The sequence below is a fragment of the Triplophysa rosa genome, linkage group LG1 (assembly GCF_024868665.1).
Source record: "Triplophysa rosa linkage group LG1, Trosa_1v2, whole genome shotgun sequence".
In the NCBI taxonomy this organism is placed as follows: Eukaryota; Metazoa; Chordata; class Actinopteri; order Cypriniformes; family Nemacheilidae; genus Triplophysa; species Triplophysa rosa.
The window spans coordinates 31,132,052-31,155,711 of NC_079890.1; the positions used below are offsets into that span (position 1 = coordinate 31,132,052).

The 23,660-nt window shown below is 36.6% G+C and overlaps 2 protein-coding genes across 2 annotated transcripts; both read left to right on the forward strand.

The window, feature by feature from the left end:
- Nucleotides 1–295: 295 nt before the first annotated feature.
- On the forward strand, nt 296–4,342 carry rwdd (RWD domain containing 4). The gene is made up of 7 exons (XM_057339614.1): nt 296–487; nt 1,152–1,232; nt 1,371–1,480; nt 1,799–1,949; nt 2,163–2,274; nt 2,384–2,433; nt 2,942–4,342. The coding sequence occupies exons 1-7, from the start codon at nt 464–466 to the stop codon at nt 2,972–2,974; spliced, it is 561 nt and encodes a 186-aa protein (XP_057195597.1). The 5' UTR covers nt 296–463; the 3' UTR covers nt 2,975–4,342.
- A 241-nt stretch (nt 4,343–4,583) lies between these two features.
- Nucleotides 4,584–23,646, forward strand: rell1 (RELT like 1). The gene is made up of 8 exons (XM_057339579.1): nt 4,584–4,723; nt 4,825–4,934; nt 11,779–11,970; nt 16,338–16,412; nt 17,282–17,333; nt 20,651–20,896; nt 21,383–21,518; nt 22,226–23,646. Exons 2-8 carry the CDS (start codon nt 4,895–4,897, stop codon nt 22,247–22,249), a joined length of 765 nt encoding a protein of 254 aa, XP_057195562.1. The 5' UTR covers nt 4,584–4,723; nt 4,825–4,894; the 3' UTR covers nt 22,250–23,646.
- The last annotated feature ends 14 nt before the right edge of the window (nt 23,647–23,660 follow it).

Here is a 23,660-nt window from a genome sequence, read left to right on the forward strand (position 1 = left end):
ATGTATTAACGGGACATAATGTAGGCAATATATATATAATTGTATATAAAGCATTTGAGTCTGAAGTGTCTGAAATTGGTATTCATATTCTCATTCAGTTGGCTACTTAATACATTTAGGGGAAAAAAGCTAAATACTTAAATGTATTCGGTGGTCTATTATCATAAAATACCTTTCCACTGCATATAAGAAGACGTTAACGCCATCTGTGGGATAAGTATGCGCGTTACATCTTAAGTGAATTTTGTCTTCCAGTCCTGTAGGAGGCAGTCCGTGTATCGCCTGATGTGACGCTCTTCATCTATGGTTTAGAGTTGGCACTGTTAAAAATCATCTTGAACACCGGTTAGACACAGCATGGTGGTCTTCATATGAGTATACAAGTTATTTAAGTAACAATCCGCTGGCATACTAGCACTGTTTATGACTGGTTCAAAGTGTTGGATTGGCGGAAGTTGACAACATGACTGCCAACGAAGACCAGGAGGTGAGACGGATGTAGCTAAAGCTAACAAATAATCACATGAGCAGATGTCTCGCAAATGCTAGAAGATGCTCATTAAAGACAATGTATTATTCTTCAGTATCACACCTGAGTATTGACTGGCATGCTTAATACGTGAAATGTTGTCATCGGTGTTTGGCTAATGTGTAATTTTTTTATTTTTGCTGTGCTGTTTAAATTGGTCTTTAAAGTCCCAGTGAAATATAAAATTACAATTCTTATTTTTTTATGAAATATTGAAGCGTTTATAGTAAATAGCTTATAAATGTGGGTCATTTTCTTTTTAAAATTCATGTACCCTCATAATCTAAAGATAAAATCTGAAAATGCACTTCCGCCCTGAAATGACGATTTATCTCTAATGACGTAGATGGCTTGGGCGGAGCATCCGTTAACTCCTCCCCTTCAACTGTCAGTCTGCTGCTAAGTTCATTTCAAAATGCAACAGCTGTTTTTATACATCCAGTCAATTCGCTGTAATTTTCAGATTTACGCAAGCCATGCCAACTAATTTTCTCCTTTGAAATTCCTTTTCACTCGCAAGTGCGTCAGAATACTGAAGTAAAAAAGATCACAATATTGTATCTGTCAAAAGTGCTATGGTATTAATATGGTATTAGTGATAACTTAAACTCTTTCTGTGCAGATGGAGTTGGAGGCTCTTCAGTCAATTTATGAAGGAGATGACTGCTTTAAAGAGCTGACCCCGGTTTCCTTTCAGTTCAGGGTATGAGCTGCATCTCAGAAAGTCATTGCCAACTATCTCTGTTTTGTGATGTGATGTGATGTTGCTAGCGGTCACTTTCCTTCGTTAGTATAAGCACATTCAGTGTAGTGTGACTGTTTTTCCTCTTGTTTTTTACAGATAGGAGATCTTGATGACTCCAATTCATTTCTGCTAGAAGTCTTATGGCCAGAGACATATCCTGAAACAGCACCACAGATATCATTAGATGGCTTTTTCAACAACAGATTGTAAGTTGTGCACACGAGGGATGCTTTAGGCTTTATGTATTAAAGCTTTCTGTTCTGAAATATTCTTAAATCAGCTTAGCTTTACCTAAAATTTTGTATAGTTTGTAACATCCACGCAATTTTTTGAAGGTTGTTTTCTATAAGTGTGGTTTCAGTGTGTGTATTGCCTTTAAAAACATAGGGTGGGTAGCATAGATAGTTTTGGGAAAGAGAGAGGACTTCTGTCTTATCACTTGCCTAGAAAAACGATTTTGAAAAATGAGTGTGCTGCTGAAAAACATTATGCACCACAGGATCAAACGTCCATGTAACTTTCAGGACTCCAGACACAAAGCAGTACATTCTTTCCAAGCTGGGTGAGCAGGTGGAGGCCAACCTGGGCACTGCCATGATGTACACACTCTTTGAGTGGGCCAAAGAGAACAAGGAAATGCTTATGGAAAACCACCAGCCTGTTACATCTGCTGTGGTGTGTATTATTACACTCTAACCTTAAAGCATTTTGAGAAGTTTTACATTCTCTTTACTGAATTATTGACTATATTTATTTTTGAACAAGCATTTTTTTTAAACCAATTAATTGTAGCTTCATTGCAGGTTCTCTGTTATGGTATTGTTTAGGGTCCTGTCATGGCTTCTGAAACTATGTACTAATGTAGTAGCTCTGTGTACTGTCTCTCAGACCCTGATATCCAACAGTGAGGTCATCAATAATGCTACCTCTGTCAGTAAGAAAAAAGAGAAGAAAGAGCAACTAAGCAAAGCACAGAAGAGGAAACTGATTGGAAGAACAGGTGAGCTTTCCAGATGGATTTGATGTTCTATTGCCATAGTTTTGTATTTTCTAACTGGTAGATGTTCTTGAATGCATGTTAATTTGAAAATGTTGTTTTCAATGAACAGATAACAAAGGAGAGCTACCAAGAGGATGGAACTGGGTAGATGTAATTAAGGTACATAAGAAGTATACAAAATGGGCCCGGTTTCACAGACAAGGCTTAGGACTAGTCCCAGACTAAAATGAAAGTTGAAAGAAAGATCTGTCTTAACTGGAAATATGCAATTGTCATTGTTTTGTCTCAAAATTCACACCAGTAATGTTTTATCTAAGGCATTTTAATAAAAGCGACTTAAATATCCTAATTTAACTAAGGCATAGTCCTGGCTTAAGCCTTGTCTGTGAAACCAGGCCATAAAGTATTTGTTATTTGGCTTAAAATGTTTTCTTGTGAATAATTACATGTTTTTTTTTCCATGTGACTCCTGTTTATATCTTGCCACACTTTTGCCAACAAACAGCATGTAAGCATTTTTCTTTAAATTAATTTCTGATTTTTTTTCACATATATTTTATTAATTATATCTATACATATTATATTACTTTCTATATTCAATGCAAGGTAACAGCACTTTTTGTGTCAATTTTTGACCTTAATAAGCTTTTTTTGCATTTTTAAACAGTTGAGCAAAACAGGAGGAAAAGAGGAGAATTAAATAGACGCCTGGATTGAAGCCAGATGAATGCTAGAAGGAAATGTGTCTCTGTGCACTTGTTTTTAAAGAAAACTGAAATGAACTTTCTCCGACCATGATTTTAATTCATCAGAAGCTGCAGTTCTTCTGTTTGTGCCACAGAGCTATATCAACACTGAGTGCAAAGTTGAGCACCGACTGTGCTTGTTTTCAGAGCCAGTGAAGTGGTTGTTGTTATATGGTAAATTAGCTAAACACCAGAAAAACAAGTCATAGAAATAACATGTTGCCTCCAAGCAGAGCAGTTGGGTGTTTCTTCACAAAGCACACCAATGTGATATCAATTCCAGTAAAATAAATTGGATTTGATTTTTACGATTTACATCAGATGCAAGCAAATGTTGCATCAATGCCCAATGTTTCACCAACTAAATAAATTTAATGGAGGTTCAATGCCTTTTTTGTAAAAAAAAAATGCAGTGGTTCAATGTACAGTCTTTTGTGGATAGTGGCACTCTTGTTTAATTTCATAACATTGAGCACCAGAGGTGTGTCAACATAGTGTTGTTAGTTATATTGTTGTCGCAAGTTATTTGCCTTATAAAGCCACAGATATACACAATATTTGAATGTTATCTGACACCTGGTCCAAAAAAAGTATTTTTATATAAACATATTTTAGACTACTGTTTATAGATAATAATTCATATGAAGTAAGGTCCTAAAGTTTAAAACCATATAACAATACCAATTTTGTGCATTGTTCTATTTTAACAAACCTTTTGTTGCATATAATATTATCAGCATAACTAGCTTTATAGTTTATGTTTGGAATGTGTGTTTTTTTATTTATAAAAGTATTTGTTCATATAGGGTTTGGTCTTTAAAGGGATAGTTCACCCAAAAATGAAAATTCAAATTCATTTACTCTCCCTCAAGTTGTTCCAAACCTGTATACATTTATTTTCAAAGAAAGATATTTGGAAGAATGTTAGCAACTGACAAACATTTTTGTTAAATTTCGTTTAATATTTGTTCTGTTGGACACAAAATAAGATATTTTGACTACCATTTTTATTTTTTTCTATTATGAATTTCTATATATATAATGGTGTCCCAGACCTGTCAGTTGTTAACATTTTTTCAAATATCTTTCTTTGTGTTCAGCAGAACAAATACATTGAATACAGGTTTGGAACAACTTGGGGGTGAGTAATTCATGACAGAATTTCCATTTTTGGGTGGATTATCCCTTATCTTCATTTATTAAAAGTCTTAAATTGTTTCTTTAAAAATATGGCAAAACAGCAAATGTGCATGAAAATACATCTCATATCAGACTTCGTATTATACAAACAATGTTTATCAAACCAAAATAAAAAAAATAAAATTTAATTGTTATCATTCATTAGTCGTGAATGGTCTAAAATATACATCATTTATATTGATTCATGTATCACGCTTGTGGAGTAATTTTTTGACGGTTAAAAAAGTTTAGTTTTTTGCATTTTCGTTTAAAAACTGCAGAGGGTGTGAGATGTTCTTGAAAACTACACGCCCCACAATGCTGGGTATTTCCGGGTTTTCGCATTTTGTAGAAACACGCTGCCCTCAGGAGGATCGGCGAGGAACTGCTTTTCTGCGGGCAACTCCACAACACACAGTTTTAAATGATCACAGCTATCATTGTTTTAACTGAGCATTAACGCTTCTTATTTTACAAGCACGAGAAGGTCGGGGTGGACTGTGTACTGTAACGCTGCGAGTGTGGTAAGAAAGGTTATAATAACTTTAAGAGTGGGATGTTCCCCATAGCTGTGATAAGAATGAGGAAACACCAGCGTCTCTCACTGATGTGTGTGTAAGCACAGCTCAGGACACACGAGTCTCTGGACACAACTCTGTTCGAGTTCAGCATCGTACATCCAGATCGGCGGTGCGATGGCAGATCCATCAGACTCCAACACCACGACAGGGACAAGTAAGTACAAACCCTAGAAGCCGTATGAATCTTACCACGTCTGCAGACGAGCACTGGTGGACGCAGCACAGCGATTAAACAAGATGTGTTCTACGTCTGAAATACAAGAGTCGGATATGTATTTTTGGCTTACAAATGCGTTTATAGCACACTTATAAGTGAATGCAAGAGGGCTTTGGTGCATCTGTCATTCGTAAAGTTATTGGTGATTGACCTGGGATCGATCGTTGATGCTACACGCCTGTCTGAAGATCAGTATGGTTTAGGAATTGAACATGTCCCGACATTCCGTTTTAGCTCTTTTTTTACCGGTTAGGAATCTCTTTTTTTTATCAGTTTTCCACAGGAAAAGTTTGCACTTTCATAGCTTAGGAGAACTCACGAGTTGTTCCTAGTAGTCTTCAGGAAAAATACAAGTCCAAAAGTAAGCCAACTGTATCCATACAGTAACATTATAGAGCTACAAAACTAATTTCCATGTTTATCTTGCAAAGTGTTGAGAAAAAAATCCAGACCTTTTATACACAGTTTGAGATCTCTTCTAAAATGCAAGACACATCAGGTGTGAGATCCCTATGACTTTTCTCTTGACTACATAGTCTTGAACGATTTTCAGAGGGTGTAAGGCAAGTCTAAAATAATGCGTGTCTAAAGTTTGTGTCATTGTTCTAACTTGTTACATAATACTTAAATGCTTGGAGTGTGTCATGCTTTTTTGTTTTGTTTCGTTTCATGCACCTCATTAATTGCATTTATTAGCTAAAGCTGTTTGCAAATAAGAAACTAGAAACTTGATTCAGGTTACCATCAAACTATAGGCTGGAGCCTCACCGTGCTCGCAGATTTTGTCCGAGCAGGACAGCCCTGGTTTATTGCATTACAGAGAAACAGTAGTCACACCACATGGTTGGAGAGGAAGTGTTTTCGGATGACTAGTTGGAAAATACCTGTCAGAAACCGTTTCTTTATTAACCGTCTTCTTTACCATGTTGGTATTAAGTGTGTGATTGGAAGAAATTACTTTGATGTGCCCTTATAGTGTTTGTATAGGATTCAAGTAAAGAAGTAAAACTGGAAGAGAAATTGTAGAGCTGGAACGACTTTACAGCTTTAACTCGTAGGCTTATTTGATCAGCCGAGCATCCATTTGTTTTGTCATTCAGTTCCCATGAGTGAATGGAGTGTATTTTTCTGACTGCACCTGTTGTAACTTTAGATACTGAGTTTCTTTCCCTTTGATTATCAGGCCTGCTTTCAGAAGTGGGCGGAGCCTGTAGTAAGTATTTGGAATGCGTATTGTTCACTAGTCAGTGAGTCAGAGCCGAGATTTGCTAGTCATCCTGCTTGTCAAGGACTGAATCATAATGTTGACTGAATCAACATTATGAATAACATTCTAGACCTTTTTTGTTGCATTTTGTGTGTAGTAAATTCAGTAAGCATAGACACAGACGTGTATGATATGCTGACGTACGGTAGCAGATATCACAATAGCCTCTTTGTCTGCATGTGTGCTTGGCACATTAGATTGTTGGGGGTCAGAGTTCACACTGGGAGTCTGATTTACAGTTCATATGCAGACTGGATGACCCTTTGACCTCTGGTGCTCCAGAACACCATGTTTAAATAAAGGTGGTTCTGTTATGAGCTTCACAGATAGAAAGCTTAGAAGCAAAACAAGTGTGCGCATAGCTGATTTTGTATTCTGCTTTTATAAATTTATGGAGTGAGCTGGGGAATTGGTTGTTTCGAAAAGGTAAATAAATGTTTTATTGGATCAATGGAGACTTTACCTATTAAGAACTACTCATAGACAAGACATTTTCCCTAGTCACTATAACTAAATAAGATAAATATTTACATTACCACAAGTCTGGAAGCTGTTATTATTTTATTGATCAGTTTTTTTAAAGGAGTCAAATGACATGGCATAAAACGAATATTATCGTTTGTTTTAGATGTAATGCAATGTGTATACACGATTTAAGGTTCAAAAGCGTTGTATTTTCATTTCAACATACGTGCATGTTTGTATCTCCTCTTTGCCCCGCCTCTCTGAAACGCGCAGATTTTCTACAAAGCTCATCGCTCTGAAAAGCGAGGTGTGCTATGATTGGCCAGTTAACCAGTGCGTAGTGATTGGTCAAATACTGTAAGCGTATGACGGAAATGTAACGCCTCTTACCATATTTGGAACATCAGGTTCCAAAGCAATTGTACTGACAGGCGGTGTTGGGTGTAACTAGTTACTAAGTAATTAGTTACTGTAATTTAATTACTTTTCACTTGGAAAAAGTAAAGTAAGGGATTACTCTTATTTTTCTGTAATTTAATTAGTTACTTTTGATTTAATTAAACTAAATACTTTGTGTAATATATGTGTGTGCAATAGTGGAATTAACATCAACATTCAAAGTCTAACTTTAAAATGAATGCTTTAATGTATAATTCTCACATTTGTAATACTTTGGTCAGTAAATAAGAGTACTTTATGTAGTTTATATTATTTATTTGAATGAATTAAAAGAGCTGTTTCATTTCTATCCTTGAATCACTTAACTAATCAAGGTTGATGTAGGATATAGAAAGTAATTAGTAATAAGTAACTAAATACTTTTTGGAGAGAGTAATTTGTACAGTAATAATTGAATATGTAATTAGTAACTAGTAATTAATTACTTTTTCAGAGTAACTTACCCAACACTGCTGACAGGTACGCCCATCTTACTTGCGTATACATTTGGGCAGTCTTAGTCAAATCATAACACGAACTGACGTAGATTTGTGGGGGTGTGGTTACACGAGGCGTTTCAGGCAGGTCTGGGTGAGCATTCGCTTTTAGATAGAATGCATCTTCTGTTCCGACTAGGGATGCCACAATACTCAATATAATATTGAACCGTTCGGTACGACCTCCACGGTTCAATTCGTGTAACTGAATTGCGGTTTTCCAGTTTTGCGTTTAAATTATTTCCGTGCACTCAATTACACTCTGAACTGGCTCTGTCTGTGTTTGTCTGTATCTAATAGTGAGTGGTGGTCGGGCGGTGAAGCGAGGCTGCCTGCAACACGAGAAGCAATGTGCTGTTGAGATACGTGGGCTGGCTTTATTGTATGCCCGTTGTACTAAAGTGATAATCTCCGAATTTGGCACATCAAGAATGTATTTTTACACTGCATACGAAAGCAACACGTTCGCGTTGCTCTCACACCCAGCACATGCAGAAAGAGCGTCTACGGCACCATGCCAAAGTCCGTTTAATGAAAGTCATGCCACTCGGCGGCCTTTCGGACAGCTATTTACGTCATAGCAAGAGCGCCTCCAGGCAGCTATTTAGCATTGCATTTCTTCCAATTTAGTGCAATGGCAGTGGCGCACCTTGTTAATATATTATCTTTGGCCTTTCCCATTGAGCGCTAGTGTATGCAGTGTTACGCGCACCGCACGTTTACTTCAGTTACAGCAATCGCAAGTTTTGCATTACATTATTTTAAATACTCTGATGTGCAAAACCTCTTATTTTACTGGCATGTTGATGAACAGTAAACCAAAAACTGCTGTGAGCCAGGAATTTGTACAAGTTGATTTTTGCTTAAAGATAATAAAATAAGTTAAGTTAAATAAAGAGAATTTCAGTAAAATAGTTTTGTTTTCTTCTTAACTTTTTACCGTTCCTGTCACATAAGCATAGAACAATGAAAAAATACTTTAATGTGCCAAGCCATCAGAACCGAACCGAGTACTGTGGGTGAAAAACCAAGGTTCGTATTGAACCGTGGGTGAGCTGTATCGTTGCATCCTTAGTTCCGACACTTTAATTTTTGCAATTTTACGTGTCTAATACATGCATGGGCAACTTATAACACACCAAAGACACAGAAAAACATGTATTCATGCCATATGACCCCTGCAAAGCCCCTTTAGGAAAGTCTCCCCACCTGACAGCTGAGCCATATTTGCATTGCCTACAGGCAGTTATTTCAGTCATACCAGAACAATGCTGTGTTCAAAACCTCACCCTACGTCCTTTATAATGGAAAATATTCCATTTTGTAGTGTTTATTTTCTACTTTTTAAAAACAAAAAGGTTAAATAATGTTGATTTATATTTTATTTATTGCCCCTTGCACATGTACATTGCAGTATATGTACGTGATATACAGTGGTTTTATTTTAAAAAAACTTCATATTAATAATTCATCTTTAAAATCTTTAAAAAATGATTGATGATTGGCTCATTTTACTGGAAGGGGGGACTTCCTTCACTAGAGCAGCCTGATTAAGCATTACACTTTTTCCTATTCTTGGTAAAAGAACTGCAGCATCTTGTTAAAGTCTATAATCTTTGCTACCTATCATGATTGCCAAAACAGCACCTTAAAGACGGGCGCTTTTAGCTATATTCTTTCACACAGCGCATGTACAGCCTCCGTAAGCCATGTGCTTATTTACAGACAAACTGTGTCCATGCTTATATATCCAAACAGTTTTGCGCTGTTTTGTAGGGATGTAACGATTCACTCAGCTCACGATGCGATGCGAGTCACGATTCTGATCTCACGATGCGATTTATTCACGATTTACTCACGATTTATTTTTACAAAATGAGTTGAAACTAATTAGAAATGAACAACTTCCCTTGCATTATTTCTTAAATGCTTCACGTTTCTTTGTATAATAAAATAATGTTTTATTTCAAATAACAAAACTAAACTGCAATTTTATAACAAATTAATAATAGAAAAAGTCTCTTTAATATAAACATGGAATTTCATGGATTTTTTTGCATTTAAGAAATATCAGCATGTCCACGTTTAGGTTTGCAGTGAAAATAGCGGCCCCTGCTGTTCAAAAAATGTATTGCGATTCAGTTCACACCTCAACCGATTTGAATAGTCACTCATTATAACCGATTTTCAACCGGCTCATGGTGAATCGTTACATCCCTACTGTTTTGCAATCTCTTTCATCCGTGTGCCGGCGAATGAAAGATTCAAGATTCGAAACATTCGAATGTGCTGCTTCTCCTTGCACAGAGTAGATGCCGAAGGAGACGATTCCTGCGCCGGGAAAGTGAGACCTCACGCTCGCGGGGCAGTACTGACAGTTTCCCACAGAATGAAAGCTAACGTTTTTTAAAAAAGACGCTAGGTTTGTCGTTATTCGCATCCTTTGAACAAAAGTCGCTTAAGGGGTCGGAAATGTGGCTAAATCTAGTGAAAAGTAACAATGGCCGGACAAATTAGGAATGAATGGAAAACACTGTTGCTGAGGCAGAAAAGGCCACATATAATAATAGTGATGCTTGCCTTAGCAAACCCTGTCAGTGATACCATGATAATACCATGTTTTTTTGCACATGACACATGCTAATTCAATGGTACTTTTTAAGTCCCCTGAAGCACCATGTAAATACCTTGGTCCATGCATATGAAAATCATTTACTACCGTGGAATAAATGACTGTGGTATTACTTGAACTGATACCATTACAGTACTATCAAAACTTCTATGGGTGACAGTGAAAGATAGACAGGGTGATGAAATGAGAGACAGTATACAGTGGAAATTTACAGGGATTACTGTATCCCCTGAGTCATTGCAGGGTGCCATGCCAGCAGTTGTCCTCTGTGCTGTTCTCAGAGGTCATTTTTTCCCTCTGCAGGGAGACTGTACTGTCATTCTCTGTTTATCTGCCTGACCAAACACTCTACGTGTCTCATTTCGAAACCGTCTGTGTAGGTCGTAATGCTTATTTCTTTGAATACTAGCTGCGCTAACTCTAGCTCTTCAGCAAGTGTTGTAACTCAATGAAGATATGATTTAATCCCACTGTATAGCTCATACGTAAAGCATTTTTCTGAGAGTGCAGCTTGGAATTTGATTTTGTACCATGAGACACCTGATACAGGACGAAACTGAATCTTGGAAGAAGGTAATCGTGATTCGTGTATTCAAAGTGATTTATACCATAGCACATATTACATGTTAAAAGGAAAAATGTTGCAGCTATTGCAGATATTTATGACAAAAACTTGCATTTACATGGAAGCAAGTTTTTTGGAAAAGCAAAGCTGTAATTTTAAATGTGTATATAGTATACTTTAAAGGCCTGTTCACACCAACGACGATAACTTTGAACATTTTAGAGGTTTTATAGCTGCTGTGTGAAATTTTTTGAAGGATCTATTGACGGGAATGCAATATAATATACAATGTCTTCAAATGTGTATAAAGACCTTACATAATGAAAGCGTTATGTTTTTATTACCGTTATGGGCTATTTCTATCTACATACACCGCAGGTCCCTTACATGGAATAAGCCATGGCCCATGTTGTTTCTACAGTGGCCCTAAACGGACAAACTGCTCTACAGAGCACATTTCGTAAAAACGAAATCTCCTTTGGCAAAGAAGTGAAAACATGATGACATCTTAGTCCTGTGTCAGCCACCGTAGTGCTTCGAGTTCGAAAGGGAGAGGTGGAGTGAGCTGTTGGTTGCAATTTGCAACCTCACCACTAGATGCCGCTAAATATCGTACACTGGACTTTAAAAAACTTGATCTAAATTTAGGAGAATGGCTGAATCCACACCACAACTACAGTATATAGAAACAAAGCAGCAATATTGCTGGTATCACTTTCAGATTTTTTTCCAGAGGATGAACAATAAAGCATCGAAAGCCAATAAAAAACATTTGAATTTAAAGAGCTCACATATTTAAAATGTGAAACTTCAGCATGCCAGCATAAAAAAACACAACATTGACGTTCTTTTTGGTTTGGTATAATGATATAAGAGTCAACATAAATTGACGGTGATATTGAATGATATCTCCCCAGATAGCAGTGATGAGGCGAGCACACCGTACATCGCCTTTCTTCTGGTGCCTTTCTTCTTTCTGCTGGGACTTCTGGGGGTCCTCATCTGTCACGTACTGAAGAGAAAGGGCTACCGCTGTACAACTGAGACAGAGGAAGATGAGGAGCTGGAGAAAGATGATGACGAAGTGGAAAAAGATCCAGAAAAAGGAGGTGTGGGCTTTTGTTGACTGTTTGTTAGAATTTAAAGCATATTGTGCCTTATGATGAATCAAGGAGGACAAAGTTTTCTTCAAACATTTGTCATTGCTCAGTTTTTATGGATTGCTTAGAGAGGTAGAATTATGGAAATCTTTGGTGTTAGCAGCCATTTATGTCTTTTATGAAATGGCTCCTGATTGTTTGTTGAAGTCATGTTTTGTGAGTTGAAATGAAAATTAAATTGAAAGCAAGTAAATATTTTAAATCACTTCCTTCTCAGCAATCAGCTGAAGAGCCATTGAAAGTTGAAAGTGGATGTGCATACGTGCATTCTATGGTTTGTGTGGGATGGAAGATTTAAATTTAGCACACTTTGATACAAAGTTGTTTTCTGTTCTAAACGCTCACAGACTTGGTCACTTAAACTGTGTTTGATTTACGCTACCTTTGCTCTAAATCCTGTTTGGTAAAGTCACGTTACTTATGGCCAGGAGATAACGTTAAAGAGTACATTCCTCAATATTTTTAAGGGCTTATTTTGGTTTATGGAGTGTCCGACAACAAGTTTATGTACATACATGATGTAAAAATACTATTATTTCGTAATAATAAGCAGTTTTTATTACCTTACTTCTTGACTGACTCTCAAATGATTCGTTCCGCGATTCATCTGTGTAATCTCCGCCTTTCCGCCAGCGTAGTCTGATCTGATTGGTCAGATAGTGTAGTCTGCTGTGATTGGTCAGATGGTCTAGTCTGCTGTGATTGGTCAAATGGTCTAGTCTGCTGTGATTGGTCAAACGCGTTCAGCATGTGTCGCAAATGGACCGCCTATCATTACTGCTGTATTACGGTTTGCAGGTGGTTGGATATTAACAGTGTATAGAGAGAGATGGCGTCGATTTTACCTTACCAGTTCGAGCCCGAGTCTGACGAATCATTCTTTAATCCTTATACAGATGCCAGTAAGAAAAAGGACTGTTTTAGACACTTCTCTTGTAACAGTTAGTTATCACGGCATACAGTGTACGGTGTTCGTATCTTCAGATGTTATTATAACTATAGTACACCACGCAGTTCTTGAAATAAAGACTTTGCGAGTTAATATGGTTGAACACTTACATTAGCGCAACGAGTTTATAGCTAACGTTAGGTAAACAAACAGTAACAACCCCAAAAATAACGGTAACGTTAGCTAAACACAGACATGAGATAACGTCACACAAATTTAATTTTAAGTAAAGACAAAAATAAAGAGTCACACTTACAGGTTGTGATTCGGTGGAGCTTACAGGTCCAAATAAAGTTGGTATTGCAACATCTTTTAAGGAAAGACGTTTAATGTATCCTGCAGTAAAGGCGCCAAGATTGATGAAGCAATCTTCGGTAAAATGACGCGCGCAAAGTAAAACGTTCGGTTTATACTCCTTTGGTGTCGTTTGAAAAATAAATAGTAACCATTTTTTCCTCAGAAGTTCTTCCTTTGGTAGTGAAAATAAGACTGACTTAGTTTCACTACATAGAACACAGCTTCTCTTAGACATGATGCACACGTCACGAACGAGCTAGTACAGTGTTTGGGGAGGAGAGAGTTAAGTTTTCGCAGTCAGTAGGCGGGGATTTTTCTAGTGACGTAGGTACATTGTGGTTAAAGATTCGGACAGGTCATGGCTTGTTCGCGTGATTCAGAGTCGATTACCTTTTTTATAAGCTAATAACTTTGTTATTCGTTCACCTTCGGATTTACAACTTGGCAGATTGCTTACATTCAAACACGGCAAAATTAAACACTTCATGAAATGTATTTTTTATGATCTCGAGGAATGTACTCTTTAAAGTGTATAATATCATTGATGCATTCGCTGGACAAATACATATAAATATTGTTATACTTTATATTAGTAATCAGAGACTGGAAAATATGTATATTTAATAACGATTATTATACGTATTTTCCTTTGAGCTAAACTAATTCCTTGACTGAAATTGATGTTTGGTAAAAAGTTGGTAACCGAACAGCGCCGACACCTACTCACTTCTTCTGTATGGACACAAAACCAATGCAAGTGGATGGGTCCCAGTTAACAACATTCTTCAAAATATCTTCTTTTGTGTTCTGCGAAAAGAAAGAAAGTCATTCAGGTCTGACATGAGAAGAGAGTGAAATGATGACAGAATTTTATTTCTGGGTGAACTATCACTTTAAATGTCATTGTAAATTTGTATTTAATGTATTTTACCATGCTTGTTTGAAGACGTTTATTAAAATATTTATTTATTGTTTATTAAGAACCTGTACACACACACAAACAAACAAACACTCAGTCTCATAAAATGTCTCATCTTCTCATTATTTTGACATGTCTGTATAATGAGTCATCATTTATGGTGATTTAGACTGGAGTACAGCCAATATTTAATAATACTCCCTATTCTTGTCTTGGTTCGTCATTTAGTGCATTAGACTATTTAAAACGCGTCGAAAGATGCTTTGAACAGCACATGTGTTCGCTAGAAAAACAATTCTGTTTTTAATATTATTGTTTTCTGTTCTATTTTTAACTGCTTCGGGAACAGAATTGTTGCCTTGACACACATTGTGTTGTGTCCAGCCCAGGACTTACCTGTATATCAGTTGTGTTGTTTGTTTTCACGTTTTTTTGTCTTACTCTAGAATGTTGTTATCCCGTTTACATTACTGACAAACCCGTTTTGTCTTTGCCATATGACTCTGAACTACTGTGGTGTTGACACACAATGCTGTTACGCTGGTAACTAAGTGTCTTAGCTGCTGAACACTAAAGTACACATACTACTCTGACTCGCCTATTTCTTTAAACTAAAAAGATCTACCATTTCTTTTTTTATTTATTGTTAATATATAGTGGAAATGCGCTTTTAACGGCTATTCTAAAAATGTCTATGCATTAATGTCTGCTTGCTGAACACATTCATTCGGACACGCCCAATATTGTCTTTCTTTTGTATTACTCTACATATTCTGTGTCACCCCACATACCATTGCATTGTTGAGGATTAGATATATGGTCTTCCTTTAGATAAGCCTATTCATTTATTTCTGAAAACACCATAAAACATTAAGCAGTGAATAATACTTTACTTAAGCACTGCAAATATCTAGTTTCATCCAGATTAAATTTTAAAGAGAATTTGTTTGGTTAAACCCAAAAATGAAAACTTTGTCATCATTTATTCACCCTCATGTCATTGAAAACCTATATATATGACCTATATATATTATTTTAGCAGTGGATATTTTGAGAAATGTCTCTGTGGTTTTGTGTCCAAACAATAGAAGTCAATGGAGCCACAACATTCCTCAAAATATCTTTTGTGTTCTGCAGAAGAAAGTCATACAGGTTTAGTGGGTGAGGGTGAGTAAATAAAGAGTTTGTCTCCAAAATGAGACAACTCCGTTTTAAATTTTTTTCAAAAATCATGTTTTTTATTGTTATGTTTTTATTGTGTTAGTTAGCTGTATTTTTTAGTTATTGTGGCTTAAATCAAAACAAACCAACTGCAGTTTGATTGATATTAATTGGAATGCACAATAAAAAAACATGATTTTAGAATTTTTCTTAAAGCAGAGTTTCTCATTTTGAAAATAAACTTTTCATTTTAGGGTGAACTATCACTTTAAGAGCCACTCATTTGATTACCATAGGCCTCTGCTCTCATTGGGACCTCTGACTAGAGTTTTGTGGATTGTTTTTTAATGATGGTGATTGAGATCAGAACAGCTATAATAAAAGAAGCTGAAATTTAACTTTGGCGTGATCGTTTTGATTATAATTTGCCCGGCTTATTAAGAGGATCCCTTCCAGTGTTTTTTTGAAGCTCGTGAAAATGAAATATGCTTGTAAATGCCAATCACAAACTGACTCAGAATAAGATCAGGTCTTTATTTCATATTTCTCTGTATGGATCTCCTGATCTAAGACTAATTTAAACACTGGATGTCCGGCTTACTGCATGGAGTCCATGGCTTCAGGAAGGACATGGGTGTGTTAACTGTGTTTGGGTGTTTTTTTTTTTTTTTACTGTAATTTCCTCCTCTGAGCTCAGACAAGCCAGAAACTCAGCATACTTTTATGAGGCCCTTAACAGTCTGAAGTCAATGAATAATGTTTATTGTTTGTGTTGTAAATGTTTGTGTCATCAAAAAAATTGTAGCAGTAGTTTACACCACAAGCATTATTACAGTTGGTGGGGAGAGTTTTTATGAGGGTGATAATAAAGCAGGATCGGTTTCCTACTCATCACTATGTGTTTACTACAAAGGGTTATATTTCCAACATATTTATTAGGAATACCAATATTGACTTAAATTAAGTGTAATTTCTGTTTTTTTTCCTCAGACTTTAACGAAACCTTTAGTGATAGCAACGCTGACACAGTAGGACAAATTGTTCACTACATCATGAAAAATGAAGGTAAGTGTGACCGAGTTTCACTGTGACCCAGATATTGAAATAAAATGAATATACTTCAGTGTATTAAGTTTAAAATTTCACTTTTAAGTTTAAAATTTTACTTAAGGTAATTTCTTTCCTAAAATTTTACTTAATTCCACTTAATTCCAATGAGTTAATTCCACTTTAAAGTTTAAAAATGTACTTTTGTTCATGTCAAAGTGAATTAAGATGAGCAGGCAGGTCACAAGATGGTGTTTTACTGTAAGCTTGGAGTAGTCACCTGGTTGTTTACATTGAGTTCCTTGTGGTGCCAGCAGATGGCGCTGCTTGTCTGAGTCCAGATAGTGTTTTCATAATCGATTTAAACATGTTGTCATTCCAACGTTTACAGTTATGAATAAATTGTCTAAACTGACCTCAAAGAAGGATAAATGTAAAGGTGCAGTTAACCATGGTTTTATTACAGTAGAAATGTAGTAACCATGATTTTTTTGCAAATTGATAACCACAGTTTTACAACAAAACTGGTTAGCTGGCATCTTCATTTCCTCTTTTACTTTTTGCTAAATTAGACTTTAATACTTCTACTGGTCTGTAGTTAACCCTGATACACCCCTGCTACAATATGTTTTATGTTTAACTGATCTGAGAGTGTTTTACATGATTATCGTGTAAAGCGAAGATAAATGACCCCAGGCTTCTCTTTATCTTCTGTAAATGCTAGTGCTATTGGTTTTGCTTCCATATGAAGAGTCAGCTGCCTTTTAAGAGTCAAAAGATTTTCAATGAAGCTGTTCTATGTGTGAGGCTGTATAGTCTCTTCATTCAGTGTTAATTTAAGTCATTTAATAAAACGGTCTCCCTTGTTTGTTTGTTTTTCGCTCCAGCCAACACTGATGCACTCAAAGCCATGGTTCAAGACAGCATCGAATCAGAAGGGTAAGACTTCCTTTAAGCCTTTATTTTTAAGTGCCTCATAATAATTGCCTGATGGTTCACATCTCTCCTAGATTTAATCTGTTAACAAATCTTACATTAGAACCCATTATAAGTAAAACATTTGTCCACACTTTTAATGTTTTGGAATGTGAATTACTTTGGAAAGTTTCTGAATTAGAAAAGGGGAAGAAACTCACTGCAGAACCATGGCAAGGAATGGTGACCACATTTCCAGTGGTCTGGGTTCTAGAAATATAATTTTCCTTTAATTTAGACTTTAAGAAAAAAAGATCTGTAAATAATTTGAATCCCTGGAAATTTATTGCATTTCAACATTTTATTTGAAGCAGAAATTAAGGATCTACTACTGTATATATTTCATAAACAAATACACAAAGATGCAAATAAGCATGGAGGCCTTAAACAGTTTGGGGTTATCAAAGTAGTCCATTGCTCGAAAGTGTTTTTGCACAGCAGTACCCCATTCCTCCAAAAGGTGGCACTGTTACGTCTTAAATGATGCCTGTAACACAGGACAGTTCAGAGGTGAGGTCTGTCTGTTTCACAAGACATATCGTGAGGGAAATCACTGTGAAGCACAAAAACATAAATCACTGACAACCCTCGGAGCCAGAATTAGATCCAGGAAGCCAGACCTTTAAAATGCCATATATAGTGTATAAAGAAGTGTCATGGTCCTGAGGATATGGAATATGAGTCTGGGTGGAGAGATGCTTTCCATTCAGATAAAAGAACCCAGATAATGATGATATATTATTTTCAGAGTAACCGCAGATGTAGTTCAGCACATTAGGTATGGACATATTCCACCAAGTTTTGTTTTGAGCAGTATATCTGTTTTTTTTTATCATGTGAAACCTTTGCTCCTTCATGTTAAAAAATGATCTTGAAAAATATGTGAGTGCCAAATTGCTTTTTTGGATTGAGATTTTGTTATTTAATACCAAAAATCATGCATCTCTTATAATGGCCCACTGCATAATTGAACTTTTGCACATCCATCACCAATCTTTCCTTTTAGTGTGGGTGGTGTGTGTTTCTCAGTCTATCTGAGCATTTGTGTGAATAGCAGATTTGGGTTGAACAATGAGGTCACTCTGCTTGAGTCTCACACCCTCATGCTTCCTCCAGTCATCAGCACGAGAGCGAGAGAGAAGGACGGAAGATAGGGAAGGTGCACGGTTGAGAGCCATCAGAGAGTGTGAAGGACAAGAGGAGCTCCAGATGGGGTGGTTAGAAGCTGTGAGGGAGAATGAGAAAAGAGAGACACGGATAGGGTAATTACTCTTGTTAGATTATTAGGCTATACAGTAAAGAGGAATAGTGTGATTGGGTATTCTGCTATGTCTATTCTCCAGACAGCCTGCTGGGCCCAGAGCCAGAAGAACAATTACTGTGGAGCACAGGGCTTCTGTGGGGGGAGGAGTCATGGGCGGGGGTTGAGTTGTCACTTGTCACAGGTGGATCTTGGCTTTTATAGTTGGCGTAATATCGGTTTGTCCTGGTAAAAAATCTAACACGTTAGTAAAAATAGTAGTACATTTTGTGAATGAAGTAAATTAGGTTAAAGGTTTTCAACCATTATTAGAAAATGTGGATGGATAATGGATAGATGCAAAAAAATGTAGTGTTTTTATTGTCTTATTTTTATTTTGTTATTTTAATAATCAGTTCACACAAGATGTCGATTAGGCCATACAAGATTTACACATGAATATTAATGGGTGAAGAACCACCATCTTACCTTTCCTGTTTTACAGGGATAGTTCACCCAAAATGAAAATTCGGGCATCATTTACTCACCCTCATGTCATTTCAAACCTGTATGACTTTCTTTTTTCTGCCGAACACAAAAGAAGATATTTGTTTTGTTGGTAACCGAACAACGGCGGTACCCATTGACTTCCATTGGTTTTGTGTCCATACAATAGAAGTCAATGGGGACCGCCATTGTTCGGTTGCTAACATTCTTCAAAATATCTTCTTTTGCTTTATGCAGAAGAATGTAAGTCATACAGGTTTAACAAGAGGGTGAGTAAACGATGACAGACTTTTCATTTTTCTCTTGAATACAAATAGACAATGGGTTTATTTATGTTTATCTGATATTTATAAATATGCATTCATGCCATATTTTACAGTTTTTATCTTGTATAAATCTTATATAATTATTTTATTCAATTTTTGATTTATCACCTTGAAACTCAATCAATAATAACAAATACAGTTTCTTAAAATGTTATTGTCCAACACAATCTCACGGCAAGAAAAAAAAGTTTAGTGAGTCATGCCTTCAACTTGCATTTACATTTTTCCACCATTATTTATGACTGCAGCGTGTTGACGTCACAAATGGCAAATTTCAACTCTAGTGTTTCCACAGACCTCGATTCTTTGGTTGAGTATTACTGAAAGAGTCTGAAGGGGTTGAAGTGTTAATAACATCTATATGTGTGCACATGCATGTACAGTATCTCCTCGTTTGTTTTCTTATAATCCCTCTTGCAGGTGGCAGTGCAGGTAACATCTCTGTCCTACTCTTCCTCTCAAGTGAGGCATGCAGACACACGTGCACAATGTCCCGCAGTGTAATGAAGACCGATAAGAAAATGACTAAAGCGTTTGCCCCTTTTTCTAGCTGTCAGCGTGAAAGGACAAAATAAATATAGCGAGAAAGCGAGAGAGGAGATAAAGCAGCAGGGAAAGAGAGAATCTGTGTCGCTCTGGAACCAGCTGCTCCACTTTTGCAAAAACGTAGTGGGTGTTAAAGGTGAAGTGTGTATTTTCTGCTCCACTAGCATCAGCAAATGGACTTGCAAAAATAAAAGGTTTTCCAAAAGATGTCCCCCATCTGCCTTTGGTCAGACAAACAATAGTCCCGCCCCAAACTCGCAGCTGATATTGCTGTTAACAAACGGCAATGTTAGGATAGGGCTGAAGTGTTTATAACATCTAAACAAATTCACACTTCACCTTAGAAGGGACCCTAGGAGTGTTTGTGAAGACTTGGCTGTGTTCAGAATGTGAATGACAAATCCACTGTTTGCTGTCTTTTATTATTCTTTTAATGTTGTTCAAATGGAAATATGCTTCAAAGATCATATCAAATGCATTGCATTGTGGGATACAGTACCCAACAAATGTAAATTCAGCTGCTCCTCCAGGTTTTCCATGTTTGCATACAACTGTTTTGCATACAGTGCGCAGTACGTGCGTAATGTGCTTTTACTCTGGCTTCCTGGATCTAACGTCGCAGTTAAGCTGATATTTTTCTGTTTTTGTCAAATTTCCAACAGCGCCCCAGCGACGCCCACCTCTCCAAACACGCCCAACAGCCCCATGAGCCCTGCCCTGCCAGGATTTTCACCCAGCACGGCCAAACACACCTGTAACCACCTGCACACCATCGGAGGAGTCAGTGGACATAAGAACATCTGCAATCGCTGCAACCAAAAAAAATGGCCTCTCATGAGACGCTCGTCCAGCAAGAGGATAGACAGACGCAGTCACGTGGGAGAGGTCACCGTGTTGTCTGTGGGCAGGTTTGTGTCATTTGCATGAGCGCATTTATATACGCAGGATTTCACACACCCTCGCGTGCATCTGATGATGGGGTCATGACCTAAACATACAGGGCTTCCCTAGGACTGACTGTTTGTCTCCATAAAACTAGATGAACTTGAAAATAGATGATTATGAAAATATAATTTCAGCATTTCTAAAATATGTAAATATATTGGAATATCTTTTTTTAGACGTCCATGCACGATTAATGAAACGTAGACACATTTTACACAGTGTGTAAGCTGTTGATCTTGCAAAATATGTTCCTCACTGTAAACCAACACGCATGTTTTGCATCCAAGCTAAAATAATAACGTCCCTATTTCTCGCTCCTTTGTGTATGTGCGCGTTCATGAACAAGTGTTTATAAAATCATAAAATCTAGTTAATTGTCAATATTATTGTTATTAGTATAAGTTGTTACTGTAGAATTATTTTCTACAAATACTTTTATTCTTCTCTAGATTCCGGGTGACAAAGTGTGACCCCAAATTGGCCCGTGATAGGCGGACCCTGCTGATCACTGAGCCCAATGGGAGTGTCCCTCCATCCCCTGCTAATGCTGACCCCCCTACACTTAGCACAGGTGCACAGTCTCAGGTGAGCAGAGTTTAATATATAAATATAATGTCTGTAATACTTCTAATATACAGCCGTTGAAAATAAAAAGAAACCACCCCAGTTTTGCCTTTAATTGGAATTTCTCTACGTATTGTGGCAATTCCAGTCCAGTGTCTGTTGAATTTCAACAGAAACAAAGCTAAGGAATGACTTAAAGTCACCCAACAGCAATGTGAAAGACTACGAGAATGCAAAGATGCATGAAAGTTGTGAAAAGGGCTTATTTATCATATATTCATTTTTGAACAGATCCTGAAATGTAAATTGTTTAAACGTGAATGAACTTTTCTTTGCAGTATTCAAACTCTAAAAAATGGAATATTTTTTATATTTTGACCAGGTTGTCCAGTTTTCTGCAAATAATTGAAAATAAAAAGCAATATTTTAATTTGGGAGGAATGTTGTCACTAGTTCACATAATGAAACCAAAATTATAATCTTACTCGAACATATGAATTTATTAATAGTAAATTCAGAAAAACTGAAAATAATTGTAATAATTTGTCTCTTAACTTTTTCCACGACTGTATAATATACTGTAATCCATCTCCTCAGGATGTACTTGAAATTTGTATTCGTTATTGTTGTCTAGATTACATTGAAATCTCTCCATACAATTGATTAAGTAATATTTTATTCAACTCTGAATATCTTATTTGTTTTCTTCCTGTTTCCTTTGTCTTTAGGTGAAGGGGGACGATGCAAAGTGATATCCGTACGGTTCTGACAGGTTCTCAGGCAACATTTTAAAAAGGTTTTAATCCGGAAGTCACACTTCCAATAACGAGTTTAGGGCGAGAAAAATGCCTTAAAGTACGATAGACACGAGAACGGAGGAATAAAGCAGGATGTCGGAAAATGACGCAAAACCTCCAAACTGCCGTGTGGTGTGTCAGTCGTGGACAGAGAGAAGCCATTTTACATAGGTTAACCTGTCACCATGACAACCCACATTTCACAGACACACTCGCGTCATCAATGACTAAAGCGTGTCAATGGTTAATCAAACCAGGCACCGTGGTCAGATATCATTGTCGTGTGCCTCTTCACTTCCGGAAGGAAGAAGTCTCTTCTTTTGTTTCCTCTTTTTATTTGCAAGCTGTGATACAGACGTGAAAACAGAGCCGTGAGATTTCTTACTGTTTACAATCCAAACATTGTTTTGTTTGTTTATTTTAACCCAGCTATTGACATTGGATTACATGTGCTCTTCTCTGAATACACCTTTTTTCACCATTGGTTTTTATGACTTTAAATTGTCTATTAACATTTGTGCGTAAATCGATGTAATTGCATGTTTATCTGCTTGGCACACATTCATTGACTGGAGATGTATACTGTAAGGTCTTAATTGGTCACTTAATGTATCGCTGTAATTATTGCTTTATTTCACTATAGTCTGCCAAACACACTGCGATTCACAATTGTAAAGCGTTTTTTTATGGTCATGAAAAAGCATCAGTGTAGCTTGCATGCTTTTTCAGCACTCCAGATGCTCGCATAATATATGCCTCAAGTATAAACTAGAAAAGACAATTTCCTTCACTATACTTACTTAACATAATTGTAGTTAAATGTATGGTACCATATAGGCAAAAATGAAAGACTTAGTAGTTGTGGGGACTGGGATCTGAGCATTTTAACCAAAACAAATTCTCAATAAATATAGATTTCAGATTGCCTTTTATTATTAGGATTTTGGTTTGTGCCATCGGTTTTATTTTACAGCCAGCATTTAAACAGAAACCTATTAAACACCAATCAAGATTTCTATATCTGCTTCCACAATGGCAGAAAGTAGTTTGTTTAAAAGCCTTGCTGTTCAAACTGTCTTTGAAGAAATTCAGACTGAAATACTGTACAGAAATATTATATTATTATATGTACAGGTCTTATTTGAGATCACAAAGCATAAATAAATGAACAAATGTAACAGAAAAAATTGGAAGACTTGCACAGGTATGTAATCGAGTTGTTAAATGTATATGCATATGATGATGAGTGCTTAAATCTTTTATATGGAGAATTTATACATTAAAAGAATTAAACACATTTTGACTGATTGTTTCTATGACCTTCTAAAAAGACAATAAACACGCCTCTCCATTCTGAACACAACAG

Bases quoted from the DNA above. Each gene is read 5' to 3' on its own strand.
- rell1 (XM_057339579.1), top strand. From the start codon at position 4,895: ATGGCAGATCCATCAGACTCCAACACCACGACAGGGACAA. The intron at 11,971-16,337 runs GTGTGGGCTTTT...TTTTTTCCTCAG, and splicing joins AAAAGATCCAGAAAAAGGAG to ACTTTAACGAAACCTTTAGT. The intron at 17,334-20,650 runs GTAAGACTTCCT...AATTTCCAACAG, and splicing joins GACAGCATCGAATCAGAAGG to CGCCCCAGCGACGCCCACCT.
- rwdd (XM_057339614.1), top strand. From the start codon at position 464: ATGACTGCCAACGAAGACCAGGAG. The intron at 488-1,151 runs GTGAGACGGATG...CTTTCTGTGCAG, and splicing joins CTGCCAACGAAGACCAGGAG to ATGGAGTTGGAGGCTCTTCA. The intron at 2,275-2,383 runs GTGAGCTTTCCA...TTCAATGAACAG, and splicing joins GAAACTGATTGGAAGAACAG to ATAACAAAGGAGAGCTACCA.